Source organism: Trichechus manatus, unplaced genomic scaffold, assembly GCF_000243295.1.
Source record: "Trichechus manatus latirostris isolate Lorelei unplaced genomic scaffold, TriManLat1.0 scaffold00143, whole genome shotgun sequence".
Taxonomy (NCBI): domain Eukaryota; kingdom Metazoa; phylum Chordata; class Mammalia; order Sirenia; family Trichechidae; genus Trichechus; species Trichechus manatus.
This window is the reverse complement of record NW_004444079.1, coordinates 6,865,559-6,883,228: the sequence shown is the minus strand read 5'-3', so window position 1 is coordinate 6,883,228 and position 17,670 is coordinate 6,865,559. Positions and strand designations below refer to the sequence as shown.

Genomic DNA, 17,670 nt, shown 5'->3' with positions numbered 1-17,670 from the left:
CTACAGAATATGGAAGACAAGGCTTGTAAGGATCATTATCAAGTTTTTCAAGGGGTAGGAGGTACAGCACTTGAAATATTTTGCATTTGGGAGTGAGTATAATTTTGTAGGTGGGTGGGACTATATTCCATTTAGAAGATAGTCTGGGAAACTACTAAAAAGAATTTAGGGATGGGAACTGGGAAGACATCTACTCAGGTCGCACAGAAGAACTAATGTATTATTAAACCTAATGGGCCCCTACAAGGAAAGTTAATGGATATTAAGTTTGCTTAAATGAATTACATATTAACAAAGTCACAAGAAAATCTCCTATCTGCTAATTTAGATAATATCTGATCATTTCTGTTTTCCCATTATAGGGACATTACACCACAATAGTTTTAGTGATACGAAAATTATAAGCATGATGCCCATAATGAAGCTACGTGATGAAATAGATGAAATGATTTAAGAAGAAAAACCTGCATTATGTAATGTTAAATTGAGCCACGCTCATACAGTGAGAAAAGGCTGGAATGGGATGGTCTCTTACAAGCAACTTTTTATAACTCTCCTGCCCCGTGTTTTGCTCAGGCAATTTGAACACATGATAAGGACTATAGAGGGTTCAGTGGTGGCCCGCAAAAAATATGTCCACCTCCTAACCCCTGGAACCTGTGAATGTGAACTTATTTAGAAAAAGGGTCTTTGCAGACGTAATTATGGATTTTGAGATGAGCTCAGCCTGGATTATCCTAAACCCAATATCAAGTGTCCTTAGATACACAGAAAATAGATACACAGGGAGAAGGAGGAAAAGGCCAGTTGAAGATGGAGGCAGAGACTGGAGTTAATTAAGCAGCACAAGCCAAGGAATGCCTGGTGCTATCAGAAGCTGGAAGAGGCAAGGAATGGAATTTCCCCTAGCCCTCTGGAGGGAGCACAGCTCTGCCAACACCTTGATTTTGGATTTCAGGCCTCCAGAATTGTCAGAGAAAACACTTCTGTTGTTGTGAGCCACCATGTTTGTGGTAATTGTTAGGGTAGTCCTCGGACACTGATATCAGGATTCACGGAGGACAATGCTTTTCCTTCATCAGATACCCAGTCATGACCTTCCCAACCAATCTTGTACTATTTTCACTATGCACACTCAAATATCACCTGGGATTTTTCAGAGGCCAAGTTACAGAAGACTTTTGATAAGAAGTGAGAACCTGGCTATTTAGCTACAACTTTGGCCCAAGGATGATTTCGAGCAGAAAACAGATTTCTGTCTCCCAGGCAGGAAGAATCCAGAAAGAGAAGATGAGGAGTATGTCTTTAGTTCATAGGACACAGTGGGGAGATTATCTCATTCACCACAATCTAGCTTTTATTGATGAAGCTATCAAGATTGTGGCACCGATCCCAAAGATTTTGACTTTTAAACTCATTGCTATAATTTAAGTTAAAAATTGAAGAAAACATGCAGATTAAAAGAAAATGTTGATGCAGAATGGGAATAAAATCCCTTCTATAAGAAAATTTAGTGGTTACGATGGGTTTGAAAAGGAGTGGAAATACCCTAGATTTTGATGTTGGCATAGAAATGATGACAGTCTATATTCATAAAAATTAATTAAGTCATGTGCTAGAACAGACTGGAATCATTTTAAAGTTTTACATTTTGGTTAAACGTAGTCTTTTCAAAATCCTTATTGGCAATCTGTAATATGACAATATTTCAGGAAAACATCTTTATTTAATCCCAATTCTTTCATTATTTTTCTACCAAGACAAGATATAAATTTCATCAATACTATATAAAATGTATGCACCCAATAAATGGTTTCTGAAGCGTTTTTATGCAACTGTTGCTCTATGCCCTCAGAAGAATACTCAGGTACTCACACTGTACTTCTAGATACCGCTGGGTCTGCAAGTTTCCAGTGACTGCAGGGTGCTCCACCTGGCAGATCACGGGGACCCCATCATCTTCCTTGCGCACCTTCAGCATCAGCTGACTAGTCACAGTGTACATGTCTGACCACTCTTCCACCTCCGATTTGCCTGGGAGATGGAAAACATACCAAGAAACCAGAGTTGAGTGAATTTTCATCACTGCGTTTTTATATTCTGCCCTCAACCCTCAACGCTGCTATTTTTACAAATATGTTGGAAGACATTTGGGATAAGAGTAATGCGTAGAGAGATGGCCGATAAAATGATAATTTCCTTTTATTTGCTACTTTTTAATCTTGCAGGATAGCATTTAACTATTTCAATCCCAAATAATATATGTTTTTATTTAAATATATTACAAATGATTCTTATATCTTAAGACTTACCACAAAAAAGGTCAGCTGAAATGTGAACCATTTTGACATCTGACTGCTCAAGGCATTCAGGAGGAGGAAAAGAAAAGTGCTTTGCACTCCTACAACCATCTGAACTTGCAACTTCTACTAGGCTGTCATGTGGTTTAAAAATGCCAGGACCTCATCCAAATCCCCTAAGTAACTCAATCAGTAGTAAAGATATAAACAACCCCCTTTTCCCACCCCCATCATCAACAATTAAGAGGGAAAGTAACTAAATGGATTTACATAATTGAAATTGTAATTGAAATGTTTCAACTCTGTGACTTTTGGAAGACCGCAAAGACGCAGTGGCAGTGGGCTAGAGCAAAGTAACATATACGGCTTCAGGCCAGATGGGAGACACTTCCAAGAACACCCAGAAAAGGAGGGCGGAGGCTTCCGGATGGAATGAATAGGCCAAGGCAGCCCCTTTCCTGAACTCAGCACTCCCTGGGACATGGCGCACCATTGACTTTCTTTTAATGTTTTGCACTTATCAGTGCACGTTTAATGGCTCAGTTCACTTAAACAGAAAAGCAGAGGGAAAATGGGAAACTCTTTCCTTCCAAAACCATACCTAGGAAATAGGAGATGAAAACAGAGCAAGCTTTTTGAAACTTTAACTGTTACATACAGATTTATTTGTTTCTAGTGATAGATTTCTATCACCTTTGTAAAAGTCTGCCTTCTTTTCTTCCTGGCACTCTTTATTTAAAATAACAAGCACATATAGAGTGCTTACCTTGGCCCAGGTTTCATCTAAATGCTTTACAATATTCATTCATTTCATCCTCATAAAAACTCTATTAAAAAAAAAAAAAAAAACCAAACCCGTTGCCGTTGAGTCGATCCCGACTCATAGTGACCCTAGAGGACAGAGAAGAACTGCCCCAGAGGGTTTCCAAGGAGCGCCTGCGGGATTCTAACTGCCGACCTTTTGGTTAGCAGTTGTAGCTCTTAACCACTATGCCACCAGGGTTTCCAGAACACTATTAGGTATGTAATACTATCATCTCTCCCCACCTAAAGGAAACTGGGGCACCTAGCTAGTAAACAGTGACGGCAGGATTCAAACCCAGGCAGTCTGGCTTTCGAGTCCATGCTTATAGAAAAACAGCCTATTTTATTCTGACCATTTCTGTCAAATAACCAGAGTAGCCCTTGATCCAGGGTACTACATGCAGGGTGGCCTTGGGAGGGAAAACAAAGGCATCTGAATGTTAACTCATATGAGGAACTGAAGATAACTGTCAAAAAAGGGCCCAAAGGGCACAGGCTGTGTGTATTCTTTGTCCAATGCCATAGGGAAGGCAGCAAGTATTGGGGGAGCCAGCACTCTAACTGGGGTGGCCTAGTACTGAGGGGGAGACAACTGGAGCAGCCTGTGCTACCCCCACAAAATCAGAAACTCTGCAAAAGATCAGGCTGGTGAAAAGAAGTGGGTGAATTATAGGTTTCACAAGAAAGGTGGCCCCAGCAAATTCATAATTTAGATAAGAATGTTCATGCCTTAGCACAACCACCCGTGTAGGAGAGCATGTACTCAACACAGCTGACAGTGCAATTGATGTTCAGTTTCCCCATAAATTTTAAAAATGTGTAACTTGTCCTGGGCTACCACATAATACAGGGTAAAAGTAATTAGAATTGAGGGAACAGACATGGGGAACCTGGGCTCAGAGGACACCTCCAGCAGTAGTTCTCGGCTTGAAGTGTTCTAGCTTACAGGCTGAGTTCTTTCTGGATACCAAATAAACCTGTTGCCGTTGAGTTGATTCCAACTCATCAAGACCCTATACGACAGAGCAGAACTGCCCCATAAGGTTTCCAAGGAGCAGCTGGTGGATTCAAACCACCAACCTGTTGGTTAGCAGCAGTAGCTCTTAACCACTGCACCACCAGTGCTCCTCTTTCTGGATATCTGAGTAAAAGTCTAGCAACAGATACCACCATGACCCCTCAAACCACAGAATGAGGACGTAAGTTAGAACAGTAGAACGCTGTTATGCTTTGGTTTTACAAGTATTTAGTAACTGATTATAAACTATATCTAAATGATGTCTTCGTTTCAGGGGCATGTTTTGCAGTGTCTTTAATTTTCACAAAGGTATATTCCTGCTAAAATCAATTGCCGATCAACTATAATATAGGGCAATTTGCACCTTACCTTCTAGCTCCGTGTTCCCTTTGAACCACCTGATAGTTGTGGCTGGTTTGCTGGCCATGGCAGTGCAGTTGACTTCAATCTCCTCGCCTTCCACTGCAGTGTCTTTCTGGATATCGATCATCAGATTACGTGGTGGGACTACAAATGTAAAGACATGTGCTTTTAAACACAGAATCTATTTCTGGACATATTCTTTTATTCATTAGTACCGTATTTTTCCACTACACATCTGTCAGTTTGCCATTTGATGAGGATCAAAGACTACGGCCTTTAGTATGGATTACACGTCAACATAAAGAAAACAAAAACCCTCTCAACTAGACCAATAAATAACATCATGTTAAATGGAGAAAAGATTGAAGTTGTCAAGGATTTCATTTTACTTGGATCCACAATCAATGCCCATGGGAGCAGCAGTCAAGAAATCAAATGACATACTGCGTTGGGCAAATCTCTGCAAAAGACCTCTTTAAAGTTTTAGAAAGCAAAGATGTCACCTGAGGACTAAGGTGTGCCTGACCCAAGCTATGGTACTTTCAGTCACCTCATTTGCATGTGAAAGCTGGACAATGAATAAGGAAGTCCAGAGAAGAATCAATGCCTGTGAATTACAGTGTTGGCAAAGAATATTGAATATACCATGGACTGCCAGAAGAATGAACAATCTTGGAATAAGTACAACCAAAATGGTCCTTAGAAGCAAGGATGGTGAGATTTCCTCTCATGTACTTTGGACATGTTATCAGGTGGGACCAGTCCCTGGAGAAGGACATCATGCTTGGTAAAGTATAGGGTCAGTGAATAGCAGAAGACCCTCAACGAGATGGATTGACACAGTGGCTGCCAATAATGGGCTCAAACACAGCAATGATTGTGAGCGTGGTGCAGGTTCGGGCAGTGTTTTGTTCTGTTGTACATAGGGTGGCTATGAGCTGGAACCAACTTGACCGTACCTAACAACAGCAACCGTATTTTTACAGAAATAATGCACACCTTCTACGTTTGTTTGCCAACAGCACTTCCACCCCTCCCCCTGCAAGGTATTTTTGCAAGCACTGTTATGTAAATGTTTTCTACATGTTGCTATTAAAAAAAAAAAAAAAATTAGCATAGCACACTTACGAAAATACCTTGTGGTAAGAGGTGCAGTTGGCAAACATAGAAGGCGTGCGTTATTTGTGTAAAAATATGGTAAATAGCACCACTGCTATCGAAAAGGGGACAAACAATGGACGTTCTTGACAGGAATGAAAAACAAAACAAAACAAACTGCTACAGGAGATAAAAATAAAAGAACTGCAAAGTCAGTATCAAATAAAGCTAATTATGAAAAATCAGCTCGTTTATTTAGAACTTCTCTCCTTAAGTTATCTTATAAAATGACCAGTCTCGCACTCCTAAGTTATTGTTGACCAAGTTAAAACAATATATTAGATTAGCTATTAATCAATTATAAAATTGACTAGACAGTTGATATAAGAGAAGCACACACTATTGAGATTATTTTCCTTACCTGGAAACCTCTGAAAGCAATATTTGCCCTTGGATTCAACCCTTCCCTTAGATTTCAATCTTCATATGAAAGATTCCAAAGTCAACCAGCAAAGATCAAGAACTTGGGGTCCTTAAAAGAATCACTCACCATAAACATACACAGAAATATTGTACCCTAAAACCAGTTCTATTTAATTAAAATTATTTATGGAGATCCAGAATATAATCTTGATCTTCAATGGATAGTGTAGTAATAAAGTCCTTTGGATATGAAGATGCAGTGATATAGGAAATGCCCATTAATTTGCAGGATTTTCCATATGCTGAAATCCAATGCTCCAAATTTTGGAAATCAAAAGTGAAAAATACAAATGTTTTCAAGTAGATTTATATATCAGAATTAAAACTACCCTTCTGTCAACATATTGCAAATATATGTACTAAAATGGTCAAAATAAAAGATTCTGGGACTGAAATGTTTAATATCAAATTGGAGTATACAGCATGATGATGATGATGATGAAAGCATGTCATCTTTTATGAAACTGAGCTGACAGTGAAATTTGATATAAGGTGCAACCTTACCTTAAGACTGAACCTCTTGAGATAAAAATCATTAAGAATACTGAATTCAGTAGAGTGAATATAAGAATATGTGCTCTGACCACCATGAATAAGCAAAGACAGTACTGAGACTTATGATTAATAAGTTTCTCAATTCAGAAGAGAAACAAGAAATTAAATATGTATAAACATGCCATCCTTATGCAAGTTGAATAATAAATCTCTGATACAGCTTCAATAAATTATGGGATTAAACCATGTATTTGGGATTTCTAACTGTTCTAGTCTAGTGTGAAAATTCTGCCCACAGGGAGACTTTTACACTGAATTGGAGCAGATGAAAATTTCTATAGAGACAGATAGAAAAGTAAAGGTAAAATGATTTGTTGTAGATGTTTCTCAGCAAGATAGTGTGTGTGGTGGGAAGGATGTAACTATTAGAGCAAAAGTGAGCCTCTTCTTTGTTCCCTGTGAAAAAGGAAAACAACACATTTGCTCAACTGGATGTGTTGCTGATGTGATATGGCCCAAATGAGTCGTTAAACGTGGCAAAGAACTACCCTAGCTTCCATTTTAAGAAAAAAATAAGCAAAACAAGAGATAATTTAACATCTAATTTGGAGCTACACATCTGCCAGGATCTTAAGGGACACAGAAAGACAGCGACAAAGTAAATGGGATGACTTCAGCTAGCTATTTCCTGAAAGTAGTTAATCCCTGCAAGATGACAATCAGGTATGTTATAGATTTTCATCACACACACCTAGATAGTTGATAGGGAAAATACAGACGAACAAATACTACCGTATTCCAAATGCAGTATAATAGGAATAGTGAAGAAAATGCTACTGTTAGATCAAGTGTCAGAGGAAAAGACTGTCCAAGCCCAAAGAAAATAAGACCTTGGTAAACTACGAGAAACAGAGTAAGAGGAGATAAAAAGAGAAACAACAAAGGAGTAAACGACCCAGGAATCTCCTCCCAATGAATTTAGGAATGAAAGTTAGTAATAATTTTTTTCAAGGTTCAGGCAAAAATAAAAATTGTTCTTATGTGCTGTCAAGTTGATTCCAACTCATAGGAACCCTATATGACAGAGCACAACTGCCTCGTAGGGTTTCCTAAGCTGTATTCTTTATGGGAGCAGATTGCCAGGTTGTTTTCCCCCCGAGGATCAGCTGCTGGGTTCCAACTACTGACCTTTCAGTCAGCAACCAAGCGCTTAACCACTGTGCCACCAGGGCTCCTTAAAAATAAAAATAGAATGATAAAAATAATCTTTGAGAAATATAATTGAGTAATGTAATTGATGGGATATGATGTTAAGGAAGAGGTGGCTCTCTTAAGATATGACAGAGAGGAAATACCTAAAGCTAGTGGAATATACAAAGCTCTCTTTCCTGAAAGGCATTACAGAACAGGGCATGCAGAATGCAGCAGATCGCGGTTTATCTGTATTACTTTGGGAGAATGCCTTGATGGTTACTCTGGTAATCTTCTTAATAGGAACAGACCAGGAGTTAAAATATTCTGGTATGTACCCCTGCCATGTCTCAATGAAATTTAGCCTCAAATTTAGACTGTCAGGTATTTGTTTTATCTGTGTTCCTGGGTATCTTTCTTTCAGTCTATCCCTTTTCACGCTGGGCCTGAAGACACCTTAGCTGTTCTCATCACAGGCTTCTCCTATGCCCCACTAGCTCTTTATCTTCAGCGATAGTTCTTGGTGGAGGGAATATTTATTCTCTCCCTTTGGTCATAAAGGTGATTGTGTGTTCTTTCTACATTATCGATGATGTTGGCTGGTTCAGAGTATGGGAATGAAAAGGGGCAGGTATAAATAAAGACAGAGGAAAATTCACCAATGTCTCCTTCAGATTGTGTTTAGGGGCTGAGAGCTTGACTAGCAGCAAATAGGTCTTTATTGGATTACCTACTGCTTGGTGTAATCCATGTTAATTGCCCTTTACTGCAACAGATATGAAGCACTGGTGGCGCTAAGCAAAATGTCGGTAGTTTGAATCCACCAGCCATTCCTTGGAAGCCTCACGGGGCAGTTCCACTCTGTCCTACAGGGTTGCTGCGAGTCGGAATCAACTCAGCAGCATGGGTTTGGTTTTGGGTTTGGCAATAAATATACTCTAAAGTTTGGCAACCCTTCAGAGTGAAGTGATTCCTGTATCAATGCTAGTTCCTAGGATTATTCTCCTGAAGAACTGACTTAATCTTTAATTTTATGGCTAAGGCATACTTGTAGAAAACTTCAAAAGTGTTAGAAAGCATGCCTAGTGTAGAAAAAATAAAGGATTTATATATTGTTAAGACAAGCATCTTAAGAGATAGTTGCATAACTTTTTTTCAAGTCCACAGATAGTTTTCTCTGGTGATATCCAGTAATTCTGATCCTTGCTAAGATTGGAAGAAATGGGCAAGTATAGTGGGAGTTGTTTGATTTACAAATGTAAAATAAAATCAGAGTCATAATGGTTTATTGGTATAAGTTATAAAAGTGAAGTCTCAAAGTTTCTTTTTAGAGCAAAAAGGATTTGGAAAATATAACTGAGGTGATTTAAGTCTGTCTTTCTGAAAAAAGGGGAACTGGACGAGAAAATATTTTGGACTATTAATTCTACCCTGATTTCCTTTCAACTTCATAATGTCTACTCTAATACAAAAGAGGTTAGTAAAGTATAAAAATCCATTTATAATAAAAATGAATTAAAATTGTTGCTAACCAGCGAATACACTTATACATGGTCCATTGAACAGACACATTTTGTAAAAACTGCCTGCAGCCATTAATGAAAATAACCCAAGATATAGCTAAGGAAGTGCATATGGATGAAAACCTGAATGAAAATCACAGAGAAAATAGCAAAGAAATATCAAGGTTCTTCTAAGCTAACCTCAACTCTATGAGAGTGCTAATTATAAACATTACGCCACAACATTTAAAAAAAAAATCAGCAAGATGAGCCAGATTAATTACAAAAAAAGAGGAGACTTAAAGCTGATCAGTATGTGAAATCTCACTCTAAGGCCCTTTAAAATAATTAGGTTCTCCTGTTCCTGGAATCTTAAGAGTGAACACTAATCTTAGAGGGACAGAACTGTAATAATATTAGCTACTATTATCAGTGACTATATTAATCTTAATATAGTGGTTCTTACTTTCCTTCCTGTCATCTCATGAACAGTAGTATAGGGAGAGTCCTATATTATGTTCTGGAGAAAGAAACAAACTTGTCATAAGTGGAAGGCATGAATGAATATCCGAAAAGGCACTCAAATGCATACAAAATATTGCAGGTGAGTTTTCAATTTTTACATGGATAAGATAATAAACATAGTAGTAACTACACAATAACACAGATAACATTAACAAATACCATTGCTAGGTCTTACAATTATGCTGAAATTTTTGTTGAATGCATCAAAAACAAAAAACCAAAAAACCTAATAGACACATGCACTCAAAATGAGCATCTTTAACCTATCAAGAATGTTGACAGCCGTGTAAGTACACATGGAGTCCTTTTCTGAGAACCATAGATAGCAACGAAGATGTTAATACATCATTCTTCATTCATTATAGTACCTGAAATCTCGAAGCCTTAGGAGAACGGTTTGAATATAAGAGTATCAGTGGAAATTGTCAGATTTTGGAGTATGAAAGACTCAAACACTGATGACAACAATTTTACCCTGTCAAGGAATCCTAGAGTAAATTCAATGGAAAGACTATTAAGTGAATGCATAAATACTGCGAAAAGAACATGTACTAGTATTACTTTCAAGTATATTTAAGTTAATGCTTCTATAAATTACAGGCAAGGAGCCTATTATTTCTAGAATAATCAGACCTCCAAAAGGATTATGGGCATAATGCCTCTCAGAAGTCTAGTGCTGGCATGCCTGCTCCATGCACAGGGCATATTCATAGTCAAGCTGGTCCAGTCTAATGGTTCTGACAATAAATGTATCAGACTCCAGAAACTGACATGCAGTAACTGCTTGCCACTGGCCAGATAGACTCCTGAAAAAAAAAGATGTGCACCTTCAGGGAAAAAAGAAAACTTGAAATGGCAGCGTTTAGGATTTAACTGAAAACAACCCAGTCTAGAAAATGCAAAGGTTGTGCGATGGACTAGTAAGGTCTGTTTTGAATTCAGATTCTTGATTTTCATCACTGAGCGCTCTGCAACCTGGGCAGGGTGACTTGCCTCTGTTATTATTTTTTTCCTGTGGAAAAAAGATATCAATACTTAAAGGTCTATGTCATAAAATATTCTGAAAATTCAAAGTACTGTCAATATATTCCATTTTTATTGCTGTCACTCTCACGGCAATGCCATTAATGATGGTGGGTTGTTTGGTTTGTAGAACTCAGTGGATGGTCAATGTGAAGTCTATGTAGCCAATGACTTACTACAATAAGCCAAGAGTGTTTTCAAATACCTGTACATGAGCAGATGGATAGAAAAGTTCAAATGCATGCTCGTGAATTTGGTACATCTGCAAAACACCAAGATGGTCATCCCAGTGAAGCCTTCCATGTTCACTATCTCTGCTGGTCTAATGTGGATTAAAATTGCAATTAGAGACAAACATGTACACCTGAAAGCTCTCTAGCGTTATGATGCAGGCCACATTAACAATGGTATGGAAAGACTTTAAACGTGACTTTCCCAAACCAGTATTCCTCGGATCAAGAGCATATATGTATGCTTTAGGGACATGTTTTAGTTTAATGAATAAAAAAATATTTTCCCTTTTACAGCTGTGTTTAAATAAAGTAATGAGCCGGCAGCTCAATATGTACATCCATAAATACATATATGTTCATACACACCAAGTAAAAATGTCCTTCATATTTATCTTTCCTCTTTAATCTTCGTATCATTACACCGAAAAGCTGCAGTCTGCCGCCTCAAATAGACTTTGATTCATCATCCTCCTGAAGGTGTAAATCAGAGATCTTGCTTCACACTATAGTAGATGTCCTTGAGAACTCAGCTTCAAAAATCCCAGTCAGCTAGTGTTACGCACTGGAGTCTATGTTTGTCTAAAAGGTGACTAATTCAGACCACCTTCAACACAGGAATATCTGCTGACTATATCAAAACATAAGCATAGAAACCTGGCTACCAGGATTTTGCTGAAAATCACAACCTGGTGATCACAAATGAAGATACTCAACTCACTGGAGGTGGACCCAGCAGCCTGTCAACAGAGTCCTTTGCTTATTATCAGCCTTCTCTTCCGAGAAGCTCTTAACTTTTATGTCTACTGGTTGCAATTTGTGGCAGAGTATGTGTTCATGGTGCAGAATTTTTACAGCAACATCTACAGTATGTATGAGCAATAAACATGGCAGTAAGTAAAGCCAAAGAAGAGGAGACCAACAATATTAAAACGAGGATGTAACTCAGAAGAAAAAGTCACCAAGCGAATTTCAGAACCGAACTCTGCCACAGGGTGCAGATGTGGCAGCCCATCACCCCTCTCCTGCACAGAAGGGAAAAAAAAAATTTCTGGTAGTTAGAAGCAACGACATTTCATGTGGTGAGTGATTCATTTGAGGGCTCTAAATTCTCTTGATCTTTGCTTCTGAAGCTTGAAGTTTGAAACCCAAGAGCAGGTGGAATCTATAAAGACTGCTGATTGCCATTCGTTAGAGCATTTGGTAAAATAGGCTATTTTTAAAATTCAGCAAGATGGGCGGGAATTCTTCCTAAAACAAGTTTGAATAGTAAAATTTATCATTAACCTTTTCCTTGCTACAGGAAGTCAACTGGTAGCATGGGCCATCCCCACTCAGTTTCCCAGTATAAGTCCCGAGTGCACTTCTTACCCAGCACTGTGATTGTGGTGTAACTCTCCTGCGGGGGATCCGTGTAGAGCTGGCAAAAGTATCTTCCTTCATCAGAAATGGAGACATTTGTCAACGACACTTTGAGTTCACTGCTAGAAAAATTCAGCAACTGAAACCTGCTGTCCTTCAAAGCTGTGAAACAAAACACAAGAGTTAATGATTGTGAAAAAGATGGTGGACAGTGTATTTTCCTTTCCCAGGTGAGAAAAAGTCAGATGACTAGCAAGGAAGCTACAGAGTAGGAAAAATTGAAGTCTTTCTGCGCCTGTTGGCTGCTTCTTTGTACTTCTTGAATTACTATTTTGAGCTTCTGCAATAACTGCATTGTAGACAAATTATCAGTACCAGGACCAACAGCCGTAGAGTTGATTTCGACTCCTGTGACCCCATGTGTGTCAGAGTAGAACTGTGCCCCATAGGGTTTTCAATGGCTGATTTTTTGGAAGTAGATAGCCAGGCCTTTCTTCTGAGGTACCTCTGGGTAGACTCGAACCTCCAACCTTTGGGTTAGCAGCTGAGTGCATTAACCTTTTGCACTGCCCAGGAACTCCCATAGACAAATTACCGTTGGGTAGAAAAAACTCATACACAGGGATGCAAGTGTATGCATGCATGCACACACACACCCTCCCTTGTACAAATTCAGTGATAATCACTGTTAATTTTCAGCATTTAGTCATACATTGTTTCAGGTTTTCTACCAGAGATACGCAAAATGAAACCAGAAAAGGGAAGGACAGGTTGTAAACCCCTTGATGCAGGCGCCAGACCCCTCTTAGCTCTTGGGCACTGGGAGTTCAGGGACCAGGGCCTACAGACTTTTTAAGTGCCTATAAAAATCTGAGGTCTTAAAAAAAAAAAAAAAAAAAAAAACACAAGAAACAGTGGCTTCAAATTATGAAAGAAAAAAATTAATAATAGTTTCAAAAACAAAATAAAAATCATTTAAAAACCTTAATAACAAAATCATTTTATTTAACTTGGATGCATCTTAATATATTTGATATGATTCATTTTGAGGTGGAGTTACCAAACATACATGATCTAGGGCCTACCCAAACCCACTGCGTCAAGTTGATTCCAACTCATAGCAACCCAACAGGGTTTCCGAGGCTGTAAATCTCTATGGAAGCACACTCTACACTTTCTCCCCCGGAGCGGCTGGTGGTTCAGAACCACGGACCTTTTGGTTAGCAGTCAATTGTTTTAACCACTGCACCACTGGGGCTCCTTCGATCTAGATCTATCTACAGGGGTCTTAAACCTGCTCTACAGTTTTCTAACTACATTCATCTTCACAGTAGGAAACTGATTAGGCATAAAGCAGGAAATCAGAATTACCACAAAAGCAAGGTATGTGGGCTTTTATTTATTTTAAATGTTCACTTTTAAAGTCCTTATATTGATCTTGGCAAAAACTAGCTTAGTATACAAGGATACAAATTCATTTTAAGAAAAAGCCACCTTTTCTTCTATATCCTCCCTCATCGTTTATGTTCCTTAGATTTATCAGCTCTTTCCACAGGTCATGAACATTCTGAGGTGTTGGAGAAGAAAGGTGACAAGCAGACAGGAAGGGGCACGCTTCACAACTACTTCAATTAGGTACTGATGCTCTCGAATAACAATTTTTCAAAAGACTTGCTTCTTGCTCTTGCCAAGCCATTTGAATCATTTCTATTATATACAATTTAGTTTTGATTAGTGGCTTTTGTGATATTATATGTGGAAAGATTTTAGCAGGAAACCATACTGACACCTCCATATACCAGAGGCTGGGGTGATAGGAGATTTGGCATTGTCTCTATAGGCACAGATTGCCTTGGAAATTTCAGTCTTCAAACCAAACAGATTTCCTTTCAGAATGCTGTATTTTCCTCGCCTTACCCAATTTGAGTTGTTTGTGTCAGCTAAGCGTTTGGAACTCAATTGCAATTCACCTTGAATTACTACAATCAATTCCTATTGCAAAGTAAGACTGTCTTACTTTTAAAAGGGACCATTCAAGGTTTCTATTAAGTGGAAAGATTATGATTGCATGTCTCTTCTTCCCTCTGAAGAACTGACTAAACTTTAAGCATCTAACATTAAATTAAAAAGGGAGGCCTTAGCAATCTCTTTATCAAGACAACATGTAGGGAAAAAAGTTTGCCATCTAATCCCATAGGATGGAAACTTACGCCTGAAGTCCCTGAAATAAATGGTCTGCCTGTTGGGATTCAGTAGCTGAATCACAGAGTCGTCACTCTTATTCACTTGGCAGCTGATGGTTGCAACCTCTCCCTCGATCACTGTCACGTCTTTTGTAAACAAATTCTGTCCATCACCTTAAAAGGAGAGGGAAAAAGGTCAGAGAAAATGTTTTGTATACATTAAATTTTGGTCAGTGGGATAGGACTAATCAAAAAGGAGAAATAAGTATATTAGAAATGAACACAGGCAGCGACATTTATATGGCTCTAATACCTTTTCTCCATAGTCCACAAAATGAGTCAGTTAATCTGAGAAAGATCTAGAAGTAAAACATATTGAAGCTTGACTATGACATGCTCTCAAAAGTCATAATGCTAACGTCCCTGACTCCAGTATTCAGCAGTAGTCGAGCAGGTGTTTCCGTGTGCTGTTGAGTCCATTCTGACTCATAGTGACCCCATGGGACAGAGTAAAACTGCCTAATAGGGTTCCCTAGGCTGCAATATTTAAGGGAGCAGATCACCAGGTCTTTTCTCCCAAGGAGTGGCTGGTGGGTTTGAATCGCTGACCTTTTGGTTAGCAGCCGAGCGCTTAACCATTTGTGCCACCAGGGCTCCTTGAGTAGGTGTACCGGGGAGGGTGGGAAGCCCAGAGTACTGGCTTTTGTGAGGAGCTGAAGTTCGCACAAATGGAGTAAGGAAGACACATACAGTCAACCTCAGCTCACATGCCCTTGAGCTAAGCTATTGGTCACCTCACAGAGAACTCAAGGGCCCACTTAAAAGAAGTAGGTAAGAGGGCTCACCAAATAATCTCGTCTTGTCAGCGGATGCCTACACTCCCAATGTATAGGCCGTTCAGTGTTTTATTGTGTAGTTGTGGGGACGTAACTGACTATGACTGCCTGGAATTTTATATATATATATACATATATATATATTTTATTGCACTTTTGGTGAAGGCTTACAGAACAAATAGTTTCTCATGAAACAGTAGTACACATATTGTTTTAGGACATTGGTTAACAACCCCACAACATGTCAACCCTCTCTGTTCTCGACCTTTTTTTTTTTTTTGGTGAAAATATACATAGCCAAAGATACACCATTTCAAAAATTTCTACATCCACAGCTCACTGACATCGACTATGCTCTTCCAATTGTGCTGCTATTCTCACTTTAGATGAAAGCTTACAGAACAAAGTAGTTTCTCATTTAACAGTTACTACACGTTGCCCTGTGACAATGGTTAACAACCTCACAACACATCAACACTATCCTTACTCAGCCTTGGGTTCCCTATCACCAGCTATCCTGTCCCCGTCTGCCTTCTGGCCCTTGTCCCTGGACTGCTGTGCCTCATTAATCCCATTTGGTTTTATGGGGTTGTCCACTCCCAGGCTGAACAGTGAACCTCGGAGATGACCTCACCACTTAGCTAAAAGGGTGTCTGGGGTCCATACTCTCAGGGTTTCTCCAGTCTCCTTTAGGCCAGTAAATCTGGTCTTTTTTTTGTGAGTTAGAATTTTATTCTACATCCTTCTCCAGCTCTGTCCAGAACCCTCTGTTGTGATCCCGGTCAGAGCAGTCAGTGGTGGTAGCAGGGCACCATCTAGCTGTACTGGACTCAGTCCGGTGGAGACTTTGGTAGCTGTGGTCCATTAGTCCTTCGGACTAACCTTTTCCTTGTATCCTGTTCTCTTCATTCTCCCTTGCTCCCGGAGGGATGAGAACAGTGGAGTATCTTAGACGGCCGCTCACAGGCTTTTAAGACCCCAGACACTACTTACCAAGGTAGAATGTAGAACATTGTCTTTATAAACTGTGTTATGCCAGTTGAGCTAGATGTTCCCCGAGACCATGGTCCCAACAACCCTCCACCCAGCAATTCAGTCCCTCAGGGACTGCTTGGAATTTTAATAAAATCCTGGGAAGGCTTGCAGCTCCGAGTTTGTTACTCTGTTCTCAGCAACTTGCATCTTAGTGACTCACCCGAAGTCGCTGGCAGCCCTGAACCAAGTGGACCACCCCCTCTAGCCATTTACGGAATCTCTTTTAGAACATGTCAAAAAGTCAAGGCTTTCTGATCCACTGATACAGGGCTTATCTCCAGATCTGCTCCAGTTTGTTGCTTCTAAGATTTGTGACAGCAGCCAGGGCCCTCGTAAATGCCCTAAATGATCCACTGCGCAGGTAGGAGGAGAGGATAGCTCAATTCAAAAGCAAAAGATGAAGCAACTGCCCAGTGCCCAATAATGCACCTGGCCTAGTAGGGAATCTACAAGTACATGACACTGCCTAGTCTTTAAGAAGCTTGCAATCTGGGCGAATACTGATACTAATTCCCATTTAAAGAACAAAAAGTGTGGTACAGGCAATAGGTATGATGGTCAGTCAGGAAGAGAAAGAGAAAGATCACTTTTCAGCTGTGTGATCTCAGGTAACTTTATCTCCCAGAGCCAGTTTCCCACCTGCAAAATGGGAATAGTAATTAAAAGCTATCTCACGGAGCTCTTGGGGGGAGGGTGGGGTGGAGTGGGGTGGGGATTAAAAGATAATAAATATAAAACATTTAGCACTGTGTCTGGCTTCTAATAAAACTAAATAAATGGTAGGTACATCATCATTGGAGCCCTGGTAGCAGAGTGGTTAAAAACATAGCTGCTAACCAAATGAACAGCAGCTCAAATCCACCAGCCGCTCCTTGGAAACCCTATGGGGCAGTTCTACTCTGTCCTATAGGGTTGCGATGAGTTGGAATCAACTTGACGGAAAGGAGTTTGGTTTGGTTTAGGTTACCATCATCATCATCATCATCATTTCACTAGATGTCAAATCCAAACATTTATTAAGCAGTTAGTATATGTTGGAGAGGTCCCTGAGTGGCACAAACAGTTTGAGCTTGACTTGTTTGAACCCATCCAGCAGCACCTCAGAAGGAAGGCCTGGTGATCTGCTTCCGTTAAGATTACAGCCAAGAAAACCCTATGGAGCAGTTCTACTCTGTAACACATGAGTCAACATGAGTTCAGAATCGACTCCACAACAACCAAC

General features: G+C 39.5%; 1 protein-coding gene across 2 annotated transcripts in view; it reads right to left on the bottom strand.

Annotated features, from left to right (window-relative positions):
* CADM1 (cell adhesion molecule 1) overlaps positions 1–17,670 on the bottom strand; it is a 386,692-nt gene that overhangs the window by 58,113 nt on the left and 310,909 nt on the right. For both annotated transcript variants that reach the window (XM_012558183.1, XM_004385690.3), the window contains exons 2-5: positions 14,605–14,751; positions 12,404–12,556; positions 4,492–4,629; positions 1,876–2,034 (exon numbers count right to left, since the gene is read on the bottom strand). In XM_012558183.1, the coding sequence (XP_012413637.1) occupies positions 1,876–2,034; positions 4,492–4,629; positions 12,404–12,556; positions 14,605–14,751 (597 nt within the window). The remainder of the gene's footprint in view (positions 1–1,875; positions 2,035–4,491; positions 4,630–12,403; positions 12,557–14,604; positions 14,752–17,670) is intronic.